The sequence below is a fragment of the Pristis pectinata genome, chromosome 13 (genome assembly GCF_009764475.1).
Source record: "Pristis pectinata isolate sPriPec2 chromosome 13, sPriPec2.1.pri, whole genome shotgun sequence".
NCBI lineage: Eukaryota > Metazoa > Chordata > Chondrichthyes > Rhinopristiformes > Pristidae > Pristis > Pristis pectinata.
This window is the reverse complement of record NC_067417.1, coordinates 9297148-9318610: the sequence shown is the minus strand read 5'-3', so window position 1 is coordinate 9318610 and position 21463 is coordinate 9297148. Positions and strand designations below refer to the sequence as shown.

General features: G+C 43.1%; 1 protein-coding gene across 2 annotated transcripts in view; it reads right to left on the bottom strand.

The window, feature by feature from the left end:
- The window catches only part of nudt7 (nudix (nucleoside diphosphate linked moiety X)-type motif 7), a 44807-nt gene that overhangs the window by 17211 nt on the left and 6133 nt on the right, over positions 1 to 21463 (bottom strand). For both annotated transcript variants that reach the window (XM_052028107.1, XM_052028108.1), the window contains exon 4: positions 8072 to 8253. In XM_052028107.1, the coding sequence (XP_051884067.1) occupies positions 8072 to 8253 (182 nt within the window). The remainder of the gene's footprint in view (positions 1 to 8071; positions 8254 to 21463) is intronic.

Sequence of the window (21463 nt, the reverse complement as noted above, 5' to 3'; positions counted from 1 at the left end):
GGCAGGTGCGTTGGTCAAGTTCAAGAGATTGTTAGATAAGCATATGGAGGAATTTAAAATAGGGGGATATGTGGGAGGAAGGGGTTAGATAGTATTAGACGTGGTTTAAAGGTCGGCACAACATGGTGCGCTGAAGGTCCTGTATTGTGCTGTATTGTTCTATGGTTCAATCACTCCTGTGTTGACACTTTGATAAGAGTTATTCTATCCAATTCTTACTCCTTCTCTGGAACCCTCAGAAACGATCCTTTTCAAACATAGGCAAATCCACTTTAAGTGTTGCAATATAACCTACCCTTTCAAACAGTGCATTTATTTTATATTAAGAAACCTTTCCTTCTCTCTTTACTGCCTCTTGTTCATTTCTCCAGGCTATAACAACATGCACTTCATCCAAAGCTAAAGAATGTGCAGTTTCATAATATATGACCCATGATATTTATGTTATATTTCAGACATTAGTGATTCCTCCATTTAAGAAATCAGTGTTAGTACAATGGATTATGGATTTTTTTTTGTTTTAAAAAAACACAGGTACTTATATTTACTTTGCCAGGATTAGCATTGTTTCCACTTCGAAAAGCATCAATACTAATTGGAACTGTTCCTGAAATTCAAAATACAGCTAGTCCAGATGAGACAGTCATCACACTCGCACTAACTGCATCCTTGGACAAAGTTCATTCATAAATTGCAACCCTAAGATTGGCCATTGATCCAAAAAGTATGGCGCACAGGCTCAGGAGTAACAATAGAGCTCAATTTTAATCTTGGTCTCTCTGTTGTAATAAAGCTGAATTAAAGTGTTTTGCTGATTCTTTTCTTACTAATTTAGTTTGACATTAGCTTATGTATAATTCAGTTCTGGCAGCATTAAATCAATTAAAAATGAAATGATTTCTTTTTAAGAACACAGCTTAAAAATGGCTTCATCTCAACAGCTCCAGCAATGTTCCAAACCTCCAGATCAAAAACACGCACTGCTTGAACATTTAGGTAAAATATAATTTATGTATTTTGTGACTATGTAAATAGGGGCATTTATCAAAAGATACATCACATTAGTAAATAAATATATAATTTATCCAGGCATTATTCCCACTCTATTTTGGCATATATGTTAGTATATATATCATTATAAATGTACAGTAATAGGATCCAATACCCCCTACTACTTTTCAATGGTTCTCTCAAATTACATCATGTTTAAACTTGGAAAAAATTAGGAGTGGTACTGTTGATCCTTCGCTTAAATTTGAAGATATTTGGAGTCCATTTATTCAATATTTTCACATGATATAGATACCTTTTCAATAACTTTCCAACTTAGAGGAATGGAGTTGACGACATAATACTGCTCTGTTTCTACTGAGAAATTTTAGTCCAGTCTTTTTTTTTCTTTTCTTTCGTTTTTTTTTGAAATTTTTCTGTTTAGTTTAGTTTGGTTTGATATATTGTTTATAATTTTTCTTATTGATTTGGGGATTTTTTTCCTCTTTCTTTTTTTTATTTATATAATAAATCTTTTTCTTTCTTTTATATTATATTCATCTACTAAGAGATCGTTGGATCTACAGACTTTTTTATATTTTACTATTCTTTATGATTATCTATGCCATGATTGCTCTCCTGATCTCTTTGTATTACATGTACAAACACTGATGTTATATATTAATCTGTATTAATTAGAAAACTAATAAAAAGATTGAAAAAGAAAGAAAGAATGTACAGTAAGGAACTTGCTTCATACGTATTGCTGGTTTGTCGAAGGAGAGAAGAAAAATAAGAATTCTAAAGTAGACTTTTTCTTCTGACATTATCATGTCTCATTCTTTCTGTAGACGTTTTGGATCTGTCCTATCATTCACCCCTTCTTTGTTTCAACTAAGATCTGCATAATAAGCAATTTCTCTCCTTTAATTAGCACTCTTTCTCGTTATTTATTTCACAAACTAACAAAAGACTATATTGAAATAACTAAATTTAGATGAATATATACTGAAATGTAAAATGTTCTGTTAAATATACAATGCAAACTGAACAGTGTATGTTTATACTGGAACAAAATGTTCATTGTGTTTAATATGGTAAAATATCCTGAGGCCTTTCAAAGGAACACTATCAACTAAAAAATGACGACACACACAAGATGCTGGAGGAACTCAGAAGTCAGGCAGCATCTGTGGAGGGAAATAAACAGTTGACTTTTCAAGTTGAGACCCTTCATCAGGACTGGAAAGGAAGAGGGCAGAAGCCAGAATTAAAAGGTAGGGGGAGTGGAAGGAGCATAAGCTGGCAGGTGATAGGTGAGTCCAGGTGAGAGGGGGAAGGTAGGTGGGTGGGGGAATTAAAGGGAATGATGTGAGAAGCTGGGAGGTGATAAGTGGAGAAGGCAAAGAGCTAAAGAAGAAGGAATCCGACAGGAGAGGACAGTAGACCATGGAATAAAGGGAAGAAGGTGGTGAACCAGAGGGAGGTAATGGGCAGGTCGTGAGGGTGGGGAGGAGAAAGAGGTGAGGGGGCCACATGAATGAGGGAAAACAAAGGAGCAGGGGAGAGAGGGAAAAAAGAGGGGAGTGGTTTCCGGAAGTTAGAACAAAAACTGACACTAAGCCACACCAGGAAGAACTGGGGCAGGTGATCAAAACCTTGGTCAGTTTTAAGGAACAAGGTGGCAAATTATTTGCCAAAATTGAATTGTTTCTGTCCTTACAGCCAGCCATCTGGCTAGTCTAGTTATGCTGACCCCAGAATTTTGATGGTGGGAGATCTGTGATGCAAGTATCTTTGAATCTCATTGCCGAGCACTTGTCTGCCATGAATATTAATTGTCATTTTATCAGTCCAAATTTGCATGTCGTTCCAGGTCTAAGCAAAATGCAGGCATGGGCTGCTTCATTATCTGAGGATCTGAGAGTGGAACTGAGCACTCTACAATCTTCAGTAAACATTGCCACATTTGATTTTGTGATGTAGCAAGCTTATTGATGAAGCAATTTAAGATGGTTGCTTAAAAAATCTGTTCAATATAACTGAGAAGGTTTCCAGGCTATTTCAGAAAACAGGTCAGCTCAGAAGTGGCAGATGGAGTTCAATCCGGAGAAGTGTGAGGTGGTACACTTTGGAAGGACAAACTCCAAGGCAGAGTACAAAGTTAATGGCAGGATTCTGGGTAGTGTGGAGGAGCAGAGGGATCTGGGCGACCATATCCACAGATCCCTGAAAGTTGCCTCACAGGTGGATAGGGTAGTTAAAAAAGCTTATGGGATGTTAGCTTTCATAAGTCGAGGGATCGAGTTTAAGAGCCGCGAGGTAATGATGCAGCTCTATAAAACTCTGGTTAGACCACACTTCTCTGTGTCCAGTTCTGGTCACCTCATTATAGGAAGGATATGGAAGCATTGGAAAGGGTGCAGAGGAGATTTACCAGGATGCTGCCTGGTTTAGCGAGTATGTATTGTGAGGAGACACTAAGGGAGCTAGGGCTTTACTCTTTGGAGAGGAGGAGGATGAGGGGAGACATGATAGAGGTGTACAAGATATTGAGAGGAATAGATAGAGTAGACAGCCAGCGCCTCTTTCCCAGAGCACCAATGCTCAATACAAGAGGGCATGGCTTTAAAGTAATGGGTGGGAAGTTTAAGGGAGATATCAGAGGAAGGTTTTTTACTCAGACAGTGGTTGGGGCATGGAATGCGCTGCCTGGGGCACTGGTGGAGGCAGGTACACTGGTCAAATTCAAGAGATTACTAATAAGCATATGGAGGAATTTAAAATAGAGGGATATGTGAGTGGAAGGGGTTAGATAGTCTTAGGTGAGGTTTAAAGGTCGACACAACATTGTGGGCTGAAGGGCCTGTATTGTGCTGTACTGTTCTATAATTTGGGTCTGAAGTCATAAACAGATCAGAATGGATAAACATAATACATTCTCTCCTGAAGGAATTTTTTCAAGAAATTGGTAGTTTTATAGACACCATTATGGATACTAGTTTTATGTTCCAAGCTTTTATTGGTTAACCAAATTTAATTTCCATAGCTACCATGGTGGGATTAGAAATCATGTTTTGAAGCCATTGGCTCAGGCCTCTGAATTTCCAGTACCAGAACACAACTGCTAAGAAAACCAAGCTACAAGGATAGAAGCAGAGAGACGTTGGCAGGGAATTCCAGGGCTTGTGGTTTTGGCAGATGAAGGTGTAACTATCGATGACGTAGTGATAAACCTGGGGATGATTTGGGCCAAAATTGGAGAAGCTTAGACATTGCAAAGCTGAAAGCGATAATAAGAGAGGGAGGAGTGACACCACGGAGGGATTTGAATCTGCTTTGTATTTTTGACATTTTCTGTTTTTATTCAGATTTCCAGCATCTGAAGTTTGTTTCATGTTCTAGTGTGGGGCAGGCTTGATGGACCAGGTGCTTTTTACTTCTAATCACTTCACTTGAATGATCTCAAGTTCCTGAAGTTTAAATCAGGAAGGGCTGCTTGAAGTGAGGTGGAACATTGAAGTCCACAAGTGACCAAAGCAGGGATGATGGTATCAGCAGCTAACATGGAGCTGGAGTAAGTAATGACAAAGGTGAAATATGATATCCTTATTGATGGTGCAGATGTGTTCCAAAACTTGCCTCAGGTTCAGACCTAATATTATGTTTGCAAACAATCTGGTTCAGCTTCAGGAGGACACCAGCAAGAGGAATAAAGTCAGTAGCTCAGAACCATATTTTGTACAGGGGATGAAGAGTAGCTTCAGTTTTCTCAAGGTGGAGAAAATTTCTACAAGGAACCTGAGTAACAGGACAGTGGAAATGCCATGAGAAAAGGTGGAGGCAGAGAGAGAGAGAGAGAACATATGGAAACTGATGCTATATTTTTATGTGATTTCAGCATAAGCTTCTGATTGGTGACATGTGCCAATTTACATTATATGATTGATATTGAAATGTATAAATTTACATTTAAACTCTAACTCAAAGCATAACATTAAAATATACTGAGATGAACATGAAATTGAATAATTTTTTGAAAACTGTAAATTTATGTTAAACATGTCAAATATATTTACATAAATGATTTGTTGATCATAGGTTACAATTAAAAAAAAAGTCTTAGTGAAATCATAATGGGGCTTTAGTGAGAAGAGAACCAGTCTCTACACCAGAGAAAAGATGTACAGAAATAAACACAGAAAATGTTGGAAATACTCAGAAGATCAGCCACATCTGTGAGAAGAGAAACAGCTAAAGCTTCAGGACAAGACACTTCATCAGAACTGGGAAGGAGCCAAAAGAAATCAAGTAAAAAGAGATCCTAGGAATGAATGGCTTAATGTATGAGGAGCGTTTAATGTCTCTGGGCCTGTACTACGATGGAGTTCAGAAGGATGAGGGAGGGGTCTCATTGAAACCTACCAGATACTGAAAGAGTGAATACTGATAGACTGGATGTGGAGAGGATGTTTCCATTAGTGGGAGAGTCTAGGATCCAATGGCATAGCTTCAGAATAAAGGGACATCCCTTTAAGACTGAAATGAGGAGGAATTTCTTCAGCCAGAGGGTGGTGAATCCATGGAATTCATTGCCACAGACGGCTATGGAGGCCAAGTCATTGGATGTATTTAAAGCAAGAGCTTGATAGGTTCTTGATCGGTTAAGGGTTATGGGGAGAAGGCAGGAGAATGGGGTTGAAAATCAGCCATGATTGGTGGAGCAGACTCAATGGGCTGAATGCCCTAATTCTGCTCCTATATCTGAAGGTCTTATGGAAAGTTGTTAAGCTTCATGGAGGATGGGGGATGCTTCTGATTGGGTACAACCAAGGTGACCTTCGGAATAAGCAATAAACAAGGACATACTGGTTTATAGTCAGTGCAGTTTTATCAGATTTATTCCTGGGAAAAGGGAGAGCACCAAGGAAAAAGTAATGGGTAAGACTGACCTGTACTCATTGGATTTAGAAGATCTCATTAAAGCATTCAAGATTCTGAGAAACACTGACCAGGTAGATGTTGAGAGGCTGTTTCCTCTGATTGGAGAGTCCTGCACTGAAGGATGCAGGATCTGGATAAGGGATTGTCAATTAGGACGTAGAGGAAACATTTTGTTATACAGAGGGTTGTGAACCTTTGGAACACTGACCACTAACCTGGAGGGCTGTGGGTATTCATCTATTAAGCATATTCATGGCTGAGAAGAATAGATTTTTGGAAACCTGGGATAAAGGATATTGAGATCCAGCAGAAAAGTAAATGAGGCTTGATCTTGATCTCATGACGTAAACTTGATCTCATGAAAGGATGCAGTTGGACTAAGGAGCTGAATGGCCTTCTCTGACTCCTTGTGTTCTTAAACAAGGTGGAATGTGAAGAAGAGATGCAGGGAGCTCCCTGTTCTTCCCATCACTCTTTACTCCTGTCCCCTCTTCTTCTCACTCTCTCATCCTCCTCCCCCGTTTCCCATCCCAGCCAAACCCCATCCCAACACTGTCCCCTACCTCCCACTCATCCCTCCTCCCCAACCCCCATTCTCCTTGCCTCTCCCCCACTCACCTCCTCCCAGCCAACCTCCCTCACCCCAACCACCTTCACCCTCACTTCCCCCTTCTCGCACCCCTTCCTCTCCCTTCCCACCCCACCCACTCTCCCCAAACCCCTCCCACCCAAACACACCCCCTTCCCTTCCCCCATCCTCCACCCTCCCCAAGCCCCTTCATTTCCTTCCCCATCTCCCACCCTCCCCAAACCCCTCCCCATTCCAACAAACCCTATTCCCCAATCCCGCCCCCTCCCCTATCTCCCTCCCTATCCCCAACCCCTTTCACCCCAACCCCCTCCCCGCTCTCACCTCAAACCCTCCCCACCCCAAACCCACCCCTCCTCAAACCCCTCCCCCTACCACCCCAAACCCACCCCGTCCTCAAACCCCTCCCCTACCACCCCAAACCCACCCCCTCCCCTCCTCAAACCCCTCCCCCCCAAACCCACCCCTCCCCAAACCCCTCCCCACCCCACCTGAAACCCCTCCCCCTACCACCCCAAACCCACCCCCTCCTCAAACCCCTCCCCCTACCACCCCACCCCCTCCTCAAACCCCTCCCCCACCACCCCAAACCCACCCCCTCCTCAAACCCCTCCCCCTACCACCCCACCCCCTCCTCAAACCCCTCCCCACCACCCCACCCCCTCCTCAAACCCCTCCCCCTACCACCCCACCCCCTCCTCAAACCCCTCCCCCACCACCCCAAACCCACCCCCTCCTCAAACCCCTCCCCCTACCACCCCACCCCCTCCTCAAACCCCTCCCCCTACCACCCCACCCCCTCCTCAAACCCCTCCCCCACCACCCCAAACCCACCCCCTCCTCAAACCCCTCCCCACCACCCCACACCCACCCCCTCCTCAAACCCCTCCCCCACCACCCCAAACCCACCCCCTCCTCAAACCCCTCCCCACCACCCCACACCCACCCCTCCTCAAACCCCTCCCCACCACCCCACACCCACCCCTCCTCAAACCCCTCCCCACCACCCCACACCCACCCCCTCCTCAAACCCCTCCCCCTACCACCCCACCCCCTCCTCAAACCCCTCCCCCACCACCCCAAACCCACCCCCTCCCCACCACCCCACACCCACCCCTCCTCAAACCCCTCCCCACCACCCCAAACCCACCCCTCCCCAAACCCCTCCCCACCACCCCACACCCACCCCCTCCTCAAACCCCTCCCCCTACCACCCCAACCCCTCCCCCTACCACCCCACACCCACCCCTCCTCAAACCCCTCCCCCACCACCCCACCCCCTCCCCCTACCACCCCACACCCACCCCTCCTCAAACCCCTCCCCCACCACCCCAAACCCGCCCCCTCCACCACCCCCCCCGGCCATTCCTCCCCCCCACCCACCCCCCCCCCCGTGACCATGGTTACCGGGCCCGGTGACCAGGCCTGTCCCAGTCCGGGCGCCCCCCTCCGCGCGGCTGTACACAACACGGCCGCCACACACACACACACACACACACAGACAGACAGAGAGAGCTAGAGATATAGAGAGAGGGAGAGAGGCGCCACCTTGCCGGCTGGTACTCCGCCATCGCGCCGCCGCTCCTCCTCCTCCTCCTCACCGGCGCCAACAAGCGCCGAGCAAGAGGGGACTCCCCGTGAGGGAGCGCCGACTCCTCCCGCAGCGCCCCCTCCCGCTCCGGCAGAACATCCCCGCAGCCCGGAATCCCACACTGAGCCTCTCTGACAACCTGTGTTCACAAATAAACATTTCACATCACGGCCAGAGGCCCCAAACACTTATTTTCATCTGCCACTTTGAAGTGTAAAGCAGTTGTTTACAAAACACTGACCCATTCCTCACATAGCTGAATACATAACATATTCATGGTCTCCTACCACTGCAATGTGTCTTTGAAGTGTAGGCACCATTGCATTGGATTAGATTTTTGTCCTGTACACTAGGGTGCAATGATATTCCTTGTTCATGTGAAGCTCACAGAGAAAACATTCAGAAATGGTTAGATACACTGCAATACATCTGTGCGATAAACTCCCCAAAATAGCAATGGATTAATAATCAAATGACGTGCTTTAGAGATGTAGATTGGTGCATAAATGTTGGTTGCCATCCATCCTATTGCCAATAGCCATCCAGAGTGGAGATGGGTAATTCCTTGTCAATCAAGATTAGTGACTACATTGCTATAAATTACTAAGATTAATTTCATACACATGATTTAGTTGTGATTACATTCCACTCACTGCATTTTTCTGAATAAATTACTTGGTCTTTATTTAAATTGCTGTAGTTTTTCTTTCCTCTGCTCTTTATATAAACTGTATTTTGAGTGTATTGTCTTATTGCAAATTATATGCTAATTCCACCTTCAATTCTTTGGTTAATGCTGTGTTATAATTAAATACACTGGTCTTTAAAACAGTGCATTGGAATCCTTCACATCCATTTGAAAGGTTAGGTAGTTTAACAGCTGATAGGAGAGACAGCATTAGACTTGAGCACAACAGCAGGGTGTACTGCAGTGTCTGAGGTGCCATTTGTCAGGATCTGAGATGGCATTAAGAACCTCAGATCTGTGCATCGGGAGCACACAGAAGCTCTGCGTAAATGGCAAGAGTGTATCATGTAAATGACCCATCCACCCCATGGGAAGGACAGAAGGAGAAGGCATTACCTGTTGATAGAATCTTGTTGGCAGAAATTACAGATGATCCATTGGATATGGAGGCTGGTGAGGAGGTAGGTGACGACTAGGGGAACCCTATCTGCCAGGGAGGAAGAAACGGATGTGTGGGAAATAGAGGAGACTCAGGTGAGTGCCTCATCAATTCTGATAAAGTGGAAACCACAGTAAAGGAAACAGACATCTCATAGGCATTGTTGTGGAGAGTCTCTCCATCAGAGTGCTTACGGCAGAAACAGAGAAACTGGAAGGATGGAATGGAGCCCTTGCAGGAGGCTGAGAAGGAAAAGTGCAGCCAAGATAACTGTAGGACTCTGTCAAAGTCGAATTTATTGTCAAATGCACAAGTACAGGTACACACAGGTGCAATGAAAAACTTACTTGCAGCAGCATCACAGGCACATACTGTAGCATTAGAAACACAACCTTCACAAGAAAAAACAAATTATACAAAATATACAAAAAAGAAAAGTCTCTTGCAATATAAACTAAATCTCTTACAGTGCAAAGTGGTCATAGTGATGCTATACTGACGTAGTGGTTAGGGTTGTGCAGGTTGGTTCAAGAACCGAATGGTTGAAAGGAAGTAGCTGTTCTTGAACCTGGTGGTGTAGGACTTCAGGCTTCTGTGGGGTTATAATGGATACTGGTTGCTAGGCTATTCTCTGAGATAGTGAAGTTGAGAAAGGGAAGAGTAAGAGATGGACCATGTGAACGTGAAAGCAGGGTGGACACTGGGAGCAAACATAATGATTTTTCTTTTCTAAATTCCCCAGTTCTCATGTACTAGAAAAAGATTTGAGGAAGGCAGCCTGTGTAGGAATAAAAAAAAGACTGTTCCACAGACCCCACAAAGAGACAGGTGTAGCCTGCGTTCATGCAAGTTCTCATTGTTACAGCTTTGAATTGGAGAAAGGAAATGGAGCAGAAGGAAAAGTTGTTCAATGTAAGATAAGATTTCTTTATTAGTCACATGTACATCAAAACACACAGTGAAATACATCTTTTGTGTAGTGTTCTGGGGGCAGCCCGCAAGTGTCGCCACGCTTCCGGCGCCAACGTAGCATGCCCACAACTTCCTAAACTGTACATCTTTGTAAGAAGGAGATAAGCCACTGGCAAAGGGGTTGCGGCAGGGGAGGGAAACTGCTTGGGCTTCTGTTCAATGAAGAAATGAGGGGCTCCTAGATTAGGAGAGATAAGTATGAGAGGACATGGCTTTAGGGTGAAAGGGGAAAGGTTTGGGGGAATATCAGGGGGAACTTCTTCACTCAGAGAGTGGTGGGAGTGTGGAATGGGCTGCCATCTGACATGGTAAATGCAGGCTCACTCTCAAGTTTTAAGAATAAATTGGATAGATACATGGATGGGAGAGGTCTGGAGGGTCATGGACTGGGTGCAGGTCAAAGGGACTAGCGGAGTAAAGTTTCAGCACAGACTAGAAGGGCCGAATGGCCTGTTTTCTGTGCTGTAGTGTTCTATGGTTCTCTCAGACCACCCTGGTGTGGGATGGATACAGAAAGGGATTGGATGTCCATGATGCAAATGGGCCGGTCGGGACAGGAAACTGGAAACCGTCAATGTGGCTTTAGATGTGACACTGATGTAAGCGGGAAGGTTGAACTGGACAAGCTGACTTCATCTGTTATATCTGCCTGTCACACGCCCTTCTCCTACAGCTTCTACTGATTTCCCTTCTACCGAAACAAGTCCTATTCTAAACACAACATTGACGGCACAGTGCTGACAGATCCAACCTTATCCTTGCCTTCTGACTTTTCAAATTACTGTTTTTACTGCAGTGTCAGAGATAAGTATTACCTCTCTCAATAGGCCTTACACCTTATTGTCTGCCTGCACTACACTCTCTCTGTAACTGAAACACTCTATTCTGCATTCTGTTATTGCTTTTCCCTTGTACTACCTCGATGTACTGATGTGTTGAAATGACCTGTATGGATGGCCTGCAAAACAAAGTTTTTCACTGTACCTTGGTACATATGACAATAATAAACCAAAAAAAAAAGTTTGGAAGATTACCTCTATTCCCTCAATTCTGAAGCAGGGCACGGGACTTCAGGCCAACATTTGTCTGTTGTACAACATTCTTATAAGAAATTATCCAGCCAAATATCACATTGATATGTGCAGGAACTTGCTGTGCACAATTGGCTTCCAAATGTCCAGATATGGTCTCACCAATGCCCTATATAACTGAATTAAAACCTCACATCATTCCCCTCACAATGAACTATTACGCTCTGTTCAATTTTGTAATTACTCACTGTACCTGCATACTAGCCTACTAGCCTTTTGTGGATCATGCAGTAAAACACAATCTCCATTTAGATAAAATGATTCTTTTATTTTAATTGCCAAAATGGACATTTTTACCCAATATAATCCATTTGCCAGAGAGTTATACAGCATGGAAACGGGCACTTCAGCCCCACTCAGCTATGCCAACCAAGGTGCTTTCTTGAGCTAGTCCCATTTGCCTGCATTTGGCCCAAACCCCTCCGAACCTTTCCTATCCGTAGACCTGTCCAAATGTCTTTTAAACGTAATTGTACTTGCCTCTACACTTCTGGTGGCTTGTTCCACACCCCTGCGTGGAAGACTTGTCTCTCAGGTCCCCATTAAACCTTTCTTCTCTCACCTGATAGCTGTGCCCTCTGGTTTTAGATTCCCTTACCTTGGAAAAAAGACTGTGACCATCCACCTTATCTATTCCCCCTCATGATTTTATATACCTCTACAAGGTCAAACATCAGCTTCCTATGCTCCAGAGCAAACAGTCCCAGCCTATCCAGTCTCTCCTCAGAACTCAAGCCCTCCGGTTCTGGCAACACCCTTGTGTGGTCTCACAACATCCTATACGGCACAACACCCTATACATCCTATACAGCACAACATCCTAGACATCCCAAGTCTTGTACTCAACATTTAACCTGCCTATATCCTTTTGTAGATTCTTTGTGTCTCCTTCACAACTTAAGTTCAAGTTTATTGTCAAAGGCAATATGTACCTATCTGTGTGACTTCATCAAATTTAGCAACCACACCTCGGATCCCTTCATCCAAGTCACTGAAAATTGTGAAAAGTCAAGGTGCCCCCACACTGATCCCTGTAGCACACCACTTGTTAGAGTGATAGAGTTACAGAATCATACAGCACACTACATCTCCACAATCAGAACAAAGTACCCATTTACACTAGCTCTCCATTTGCTGCTGGTGAGCCAGCTAATCTTTTAGCCACACAATTATCTCCAAGAGCTTTTTATTCTCCACATTCACCTTCTGAGGTGGCATTGAATCAAATTTAAATGCTGTGGGACATCCTGAGGTTGTAAGAGGTGCTATATCAATCCAATTTTTTCTTTCGAGCACTTAATGTCCTGCTGATTTGATTAAGTAGGATGCTTTATGAAATGTCATGCATTTATTTTCCAAGCCAAAATAATAATCAAACTTAGATTGTTTTCTCTGGAGCGTTGGAGACTGAGGGGAGACGTGATGGAAGTTTATAAAATTATGAGAGGCAATAGACAGGGTTGACAGCTAGGATCTTTTTCCCAGGGTAGAAATGTCGAATACTAGAGGGCATAGCTTCAAGTTGAGAGGGGGATAGTTTAAAGGGGATGTGCGGGGCAAGTAGTATACTATAAGGCAATTAATTTTAACAAAGAAATAAGGAAAGAAAGTAGCTTTAGAAATTAGAACAAAGACTTGAATTTATTTAATATTTATCCCAACACTAATGCAATCCAAAGTGCTTTACAGCCAATTACTTTAAGTGCAGTCACTTTTGTATTGTAGAAAGTATGGCTGCTGGTATTTGCAAGCTCCCACAACAAAAATGAACAAATGAAAAGCTATTCGATGATATTCCAAAGCAATATTCACCATGACACTGGTGGAGGATTCTTTTTCAAATTTTAACCCACTTAAGAGGGTAAGAGAGTCCTCCGTTAAACCTCTTGCTCAAAGGACAGCACCTCCACCAATGCAGCACTCCCTCTGTCCTGCATTGGGTGCTTTAACCTAGGTGTGTTCAAGTCTCTTATGTGCTCAAGTCCCAACTGCTTTCTAACTTGGAAGCAATCCAAGACTAGCACTTAAATTACATAGTGCAGATTATCTGATAATTAGATGTTAAAAATCCCAAATTCTCACATTACTGAATTGCTAAACTTGCTCAATTCCAATTCTAACGGAATTAGAAATCTCAGTAACTTGAGCTCCCAAGGAAGAACTTGGAAAATGAACAAGACCATGCAGGCTGAAGAAAGATGATGGAGCAGGGAGTTAGTTGCTTTTTGTCGAACAGTGGTGCGAGTTCCCTCTGCTGGGCACCTCTAGACATTGCTGTCTGCTGGATGAAGAGGTCAAGGAACTGCTGAACGAAATCTTGCCGGCTTTGACCAACAGTTCTGAACCCCGATATTCAATCATTTCAAAAGAATCAAGTCCCAAACTTCCAATGTGTCTGGGACTTGTTGAGTGACAGATGCCACAGTGGTTGTTACCAGATTAATATCATTATATTTATTCAACTTGCAGTAATGTCGTTAAGTTTATTTTGTCATGTAAGTTATGTATAATTTACATAAGGTTGTTATGTTAATTTATGTTTGTCATACTTAATACAGAATCCAGATGCATCACGGCTTGGTACGGCAACTGTTCTGCCCGTGACCAAAAGAAATTGCAGACAGTTGTGGACACAGCTCAGTACATCACAGAAACCAGCCTCCTCTCCATGGATTCTTGTCCACACTTCTTGCTGCCTCGGTAAAGCAGACAGCATAATGAAAGATCCCACCCCAGACATTCTCTCTTCTCCCCCCTCCTATCAGGCAGAAGATACAAAAGCCTGAAAGCACGTAACACCAGGCTCAAGGGCAGCTTCTATCCCGCTGTTACAAGACTATTGAATTGTTCCCTTGTATAAGATGGACTTTTGACCTCACAATCTACCTCGTTGTGACCTTGCATTTTACTGTCTACCTGCACTGCACTTTTTCTGTACTGTAATACCTTTATTCTGCATTCTGTTATTGTTTTACCTTGTACTATCTCAATGCACTGTTGTAATGAATTGATCTACATGGACGGTATACAACTTTTTGACTGTACCTCGGTACATGTGACAGTAATAAACCGATGTACCAATTATTTGAAATGTACTGTGCTGCTGCTGCAAAAAGCTAATTTTCAGGGTATTTATACCCTGGGTATGTTAACCCGATTTTGAAGTCCCAATTCAAACGCGTTTATTTAGCAATATATCACTAGGCAGAAACCTCCTTTCTCTCAGGCAGAGTCTGCGGCGGGGTTCTCCGAGGTACAGAGGGGGCAGACAGTAATTTATACAAACACTGTCAAACATAATGGGAATCCAATTAAGTTTCAGACACAGCAATTACCACACAGCACCCAGCTCAGGAAAGCAGTGGTGTGGCTGTTCTGGCCTGAAGGACACTTTTTAAAATCAGTATTTCGAGCAGCCATAATTCTCATCCGTCTTAAGATATGAATACAGCTATAGTTTTTTAATCCTACACCTCCTCAGGTATGTCTGCCCATGACAATAAACTTAAACAATCATAGTCATAGAATCATAGTCCTTTGGCCCACTGAGTCTGCATCGGCCATCAAGTATCCATTTACACTAATCCCATACTATCCCCCACACATTTCCCTTCAGCTCCTCTCCGATTCTACCATTTACCTCCCCACCCAGAGGAAACACGTGGTCACAGGAAGAATGAACAAACTCCACAAAGGCAGCAGCAGAAGTCAGGATTAAGTCAGGTAACCGGGGCTGCGAGGCAGCAGCTCTATCAGCTGTGTCACTCGGAATCACAATATCAAATCCCACCCTGACAGCTGGGGAAATAAATATAGTTAATAATATGAAAAGAAATGACCAAGGATGACCACAAACCACCAGACTGAAATAAAAACGTGTGGTTCACCAATGTCCCTTGAAAGGAAAAATCCACTACCCTTACCTGATTTGGTCTTTATGGGATTCAAAACCATCAATGAGGTTGATTCTTAAATGCCCTGAACTGAAATGGCCACTCAGTTGTACCCTAATGATTAGATCGAAACAGAATAAAGTAAAATTGCTTCAGCTTTGACATGAGACGAAGCACTGGCTTTTGTCACATGCTGGAACCTTCACATTGTCCCACCCAAGGCTCACATCCCCTCTGAACTTCTATCACCCAACTTGAGGATATGGAGTTGTACGGTATAGAAATAGGTCCTTTGGCCCACCATGTCTATGCTGACCATCATGCCCATCTATACTAATCCCACACCTGCATTAGTCCCATATCCCTCTGTGCCTTGCTCATTCAAGTACCTGTCAAGATACCTCTTAAACGTTGTTACTGTTCCTGCCTCCACCTCCTCTGGCAGCTCATTCCAGTTACCAACTATTTTGAGAATTTTACTCCTCAGATCCCCTGTAAAACCTTCTCCCTCTCACCTTAAACCTATGTCCTCTATCTTTCAACACACCTACTGTTGGGAACAGACACTATTTGCTCTAGTGTGCCTCTCTTAATTTTATCTACCTCTATCATGTCACCTCTCAGCCTCCTTTGCTCCAGGGAAAACAGACGTAGCCTATCTAATCTCTCCTTGTAACTCAAATCCTCCAATCCAGGCAACATCTTTGCAAATCTTTTCTGTACTCTCTAGTTTAATCACATCCTTCCTATAACGTTGCAACCAGAACGACACACAATACACTGCACTGCCTAACCAACGTTTTGTAAGTGAAACGTGACGATACTCAATGCCTCGACTGACGAAGGCAAGCATGCTATATGCCTTCCTCACCACCCTGTCTACCTGTGTTCCCATTTACAGGGAACGATGTACTTGTACGCCAAGATCTCTCTGTTCAGCCACATTCCCCAGGGCCCTGCGCATGTTCTGCCCTGGTTTAGCATCCCAAAATGCATCACCTTGCACTCGTCAGAATTAAGTTCCATCTGCCATTCCACTGGGTGCTGTGTGGTAATTGCTGTGTCTGGAACTTAATTGGATTCCCATTATGTTTGACTATGGAGATGATGGTCAATCTTTCTCAAACTATATCATGTTTAAACTTGGAAAAAATTAGGAGTGGTACTGTTGATCCTTCGCTTAAATTTTAAGATATTTGGAGTCCATTTATTCAATATTTTCACATGATGTAGATCCCCTTTCAATAACTTTCCAACTTGGAGGAACAGAGTTGACGACATAATACTGCTCTGTTTCTACTGAGAAATTTTAGCCCAGTTTTTTTTTATTGTTTTTTTTTGAAATTTTTTTGTTTAGTTTATATTGTTTACAATTTTTCTTATTGATTTGGTTTTTAAATTTATATAATAAACCTTTTTCTTTCCTTTCTTTTATATTATATTCATTTACTAAGAGATCGTTGGATCTACAGATTTTTTTAATATATTTTATTGTTCATGATTATCTATGCTGTGATTGTTCTCCTGATCTCTTTGTATTACATGTAGAAATATTGATGCTATATATCAATCTTTATTAATTTGAAAACTAATAAAAAGATTGAAAAAGAAAAGATGGTCAATCTTAACGGGAAATGGGAAGGCTGTCTCAAACAATGAAGGTGATACCTGCCTTTTGTCTCACCCGATTGCAAAACAATTAGCTGAACCTGGGGTGTGAGGCTGTTCTTTGTCGATCTGCAGTAGCCCTTTGTCCGTTTCCTGCTCAACCAAGAACTCCGGCGCCTGACTCATTAAAGTGTGTGTGACAATGTTTGTATAAATTACTGTCTGCCCCCTCTTTACCTTGGAGAACCCCGCCGCTGACTCTGCCTGAGAGTAAGGAGGTTTCTCCCTAGCGATATATTGCTAAATAAACACATTTGAGTTAACTTGTGGCACTGTGTGATTTACAGCAGATGGAAGTGGGATTTCAAAATCGGGTTAACGTTGTAACCTCAGACAACCTTCTTCACTGTCCGCTATACCACCAATTTTGGTGTCATCCGCAAACTTACTAACCGTGCCACCTACATTCTCATCCAAATCATTAAATTAGATGATGAGCAACAGAGGACCCAGCAGCGATCCCTGCAGCACACCACTGGTCACAGGTCTCCGATCTGAAAAAAAACCCTCCACCCTCTGACTCCTACCACAAAGCCAATTTTGTCTGCAGTTAGCCAACTCACCCTGGATGCCATATGTTCCAACCTTCTGAACCGGCCTACAACGTGAGATCTTGTCAAAGGCCTTGCTAAAAGCCATGTGGACAATGTCTACTGCCCTGCCCTGATCAATCCTCTTGGTCACCTCTTCCAAGTACTCATTCAAATTCAGGAGACACGGAGAGCCAATGTAATCAGCCCTTCACACCTGACCCAGGCAGGTGCAGGGACCACTGGTAACTGGCTGGATCCAGAAATGCACTGTGCTCAAGCTTTTATCCAACTAGTTATATACAGGCTGCATTCATTCCGTGGCATCTGAACCAATTTATTTGTCCTGATGCCTTCAGGGATCCATGGACATGCCCGCCAAGATCCCACTCTCTTCACAATTGTCACTCTCCTCCCACTTATTGTGTACTGCCTTATCTTGATCACTTTTCCCAAATACAGTGGCATGCAAAAGTTTGGACACCTCTGGTCAAAATTTCTGTTACTGTGAATAGCTAAGCGAGTAAAAGATGACCTGATTTCCAGAAGGCATAAAGTTAAAGATGACACATTTCTTTAATATTTTAAGCAAGAAATAACGGGCCTTCTTTTCTGAATGAGATCCACACAGCTGCTGAATCCAATTCGGTCTAAAACATGAGGGAAGGCAAAAATCCTTCAAGAAATCATGATTATAAATTGAGTGAATGCTTTAATATTTTGTCACATTTTCCTTAGCCATAATTTTATTTATTCACCTGATGCATTGTCTTACAGATGAGATACACGCACAATATACATTCCCATGACTCCATTATTGCCGTTACAAGTCAGAAATAAAGACCTGCCATTTTTAGTGCTTCATTACCTTCTTACTCACAGGCAATAAACTACAAGGTGAAGTCGCTTCTGTTATGAAAAGTCACTTAGCACAGCAATACCCCACCTGTGAGATGAACAATCAGTTATTCTGTTACTGGTGACATTGGCCAAGAGAGGAATACTGGGGGTCTGCCACAGGATTCTTTTGCCTTTAAATTGGTCCACATTAAAAAGCTTAAAAAATAAAGCACACGAGTTCAAGTTCAAAAAGTAGAAGCTATTGCCAGGCTGAGGAGGCTTTTAAGGACAGTTTTAGGAAACATGGGATGAACTTTCAGAGGCGTCAGTTTTGAGGGAATGACCACTGGTATCGCACTCCAAGAATATGACATCGAGATTACTTGCAAAGCTAAAAGACTAGAACTTCCATTTTATCAAATCACGCAATTTTGATTTAGATTCATGTTAACATGTTAGTGTACACTTATGGGGAAGGTTAAAAGAATGCAAAAATCAGTCACTTACAGACCAATCTACTAGCATGAGCTGTGTGCATGTGAACCCAAGTGCATTAGCCTGCCATATCTATGACCTGGCAAATAATTAATGTAGGCTCTTAGGTCAACCAGGTGTGAAAGGGAAAGTCACTTTAATGTTCAGAGGAGGCCTTCCAGTCCACTGACGGAATAGGGCAGGAGGGGAGAACTTCAGGCAAACACAGTGGCCATTCTGAAATTGCCAAATTCAGTCACATTTCGTAACAATTTACAGCTGTGATGCACTCACACTCATTAGAAACTGAACCTCAACTGCCACAAATTTAAGACAGCAGGAGATTTTTATTCTGCTAATAAAGTGATAATCATACACCCCCCTGCAGCCTCCAGTTCTCTCACATACACATTTGCAATTACTGAAACGTCGTTGTAGAAAGGATAAAAATAAATGGTCGAGAAACACAAGGACTCTGGCTCTTATCTGAGACATCTGCTAACCAGCCTTCCACTGACACTTCTGATTGGCTTCTGTGGCAACAGTGTCCTCCAGAGGCTGCATTCTGGTACTGCATTAAATTCCATTAAGTGTTTAGTTCAGCAGCACAGTGGGAAACTGCTTTGAATATTGATCCATGCCCACATTGGCTGACTTTGCTGAGGGTGAACTTGGCCTATCACACCAGGAAGTGAAGGATAAGGGACTCACACATCAATTCTAGTTCTGACCATTGCTGTTGCACTGGGATCAGAGGTGGAGACAGTGAAAAAGATGTTGCTTCAGGGACTAAAATATATTTTCTTGTGGGGTATCTGTTGCACTGGTGGGAGGTCTTGTTCCACGATGTCAAACCTATGCTCCATTCAATGTACATCAATGATCTCAGGACACTATTCACGGGGTACTTTGGGCCTCATTAATCCTCAATCCAGAAACAGTTTAACATTGTTAAACTCACTGCTGTGGGAGGAATCAGTTACTCAGTCACTGACTGCTACATTAAAAACATTTTCAGATATTTCAATATACTAAACGCTAAATTAACACTATGATCAATACACTTTAGTATGAGGACACACACACATTTTAAAGTTAAAGAATGTCAAATATTTAAATAAAATACTGATGCAATCATCTGTAGTATTGAACACCTAAAACAATTCGAACACACACTTTATGTCTGCATGATCCAGAACTCAGTGACTCTCCCTCCCTGTTCTGCAACTTTAGCAATCTGCACCCACTGGTCAGGCACAGATAACACATGATATTCAATTCTCAGAATGCACATTCACTCCAGTGTTTCAGTGATAGCATTTACTCCAATGACTCAATGAGGCCCAGAGATCGACCCAGGACTGCCTGTACCTTACGTGTACTAAGATAGAAGATGTGTACTTATGTGTACTTCGATGGAAGTGAAAATCAACTTTAGTTGCTGAACTGGGCTGGAGTAGCGTCAGACACACACAATGCATGTGCTTTTGGGCCTGGGTTTATGCATTACTCTTCAAAGGAAACTGACTTTTAAATGATCTTAGCAGCATCTCTTCACAACGTACGCAGAGTTCACATGATAGACCGAAGGGAGGTGGTTATCTCATGATGTCCTAAGATGAGTGATGTGACAGCCTTTCCTCTGTCCTCAAGTGGACAAACTTGGGCTCTTTTCTCTGGAGCAAGGGAGGCTGAGAGGTGATCTGTTGGAAGTGTATAAGATTATGAGGGGCATAGATAGGGTGGACAAGCAATATCTCTTTCCCGTTACTGAGTGACCCAATACCAGAGGGCATGCATTTAAGGTGAGAAGGGGTAGGTTCAGAACAGACGTGAGGGGTAAGTTTTTTACTCAGAGAGTGGTTCTATGTTCAAAGTGTCCTGATAAAAGACCCCCAGGCCTACAAATAATGACAGAACAAGGAAAACAGCTAAACCCAATTCAATCCTCTCTGCAGCACCTTTCTCCTATGAGTAAACAACAGGCAGAGCCAGTGCCTGTGTCACAACCTGATCACAGCAAGAAGTTAACCAGAACAACACCTTTCCAAGATTTAAATTAAAGCAGCATTTACCATTAATCAGCAGTGAAACAGACGACAAAGTCACCGGATTGTCTGCTGCTGGACAGAGGCAAAACAGGGTAGGGTCTGAGGTCAGTACTGACAAGGACTCCCTGTCATTGAGGGTAAAAAGCACAAGTCAGGAATGCTGGCTGGCTCCTGTCAATCCGTCTGATCCATGCAATTTTAAACTGTTAACACTTGTCTCTGAGATACAGTCAGTGGTCCTCATTTGTGCCTTTTCAGAGACATGCCCCACCCATCCACCCAGTTAATTAGATACGACTGACCTACCATGCTTGCTGTTTGTGAAAATGCCAAAGCTGAAACATAAACCTGTGTTTTCCCTGTTCAGCTGCTGACTTGCCTGCTGCATGTTCCCAGTGTGTCCAAGCATCACCGTTTGACTCCTTTGGTAAGCAGTGCAAAGAATATGGCTCATTGTCTGCTAATCAGAAAAAATGACATTGTGTTTCTAATAGTCTCTTTTTAAGGATATTCCTTTTGTTCATAGATCTGGAATTGTTCATTATCAAATCCTGAGGTGCTTGTAGACAATCAGTCTCAAGTATAACAGAGCAATGGATGTATCTGGTCCTGGGATACATTTTCCTGGCTCACCACAAGACCTCATCCCCGTTCAGACAAGTACAGTTCATGCATTTGTTGCACAATCTCAATTCATTTTGGT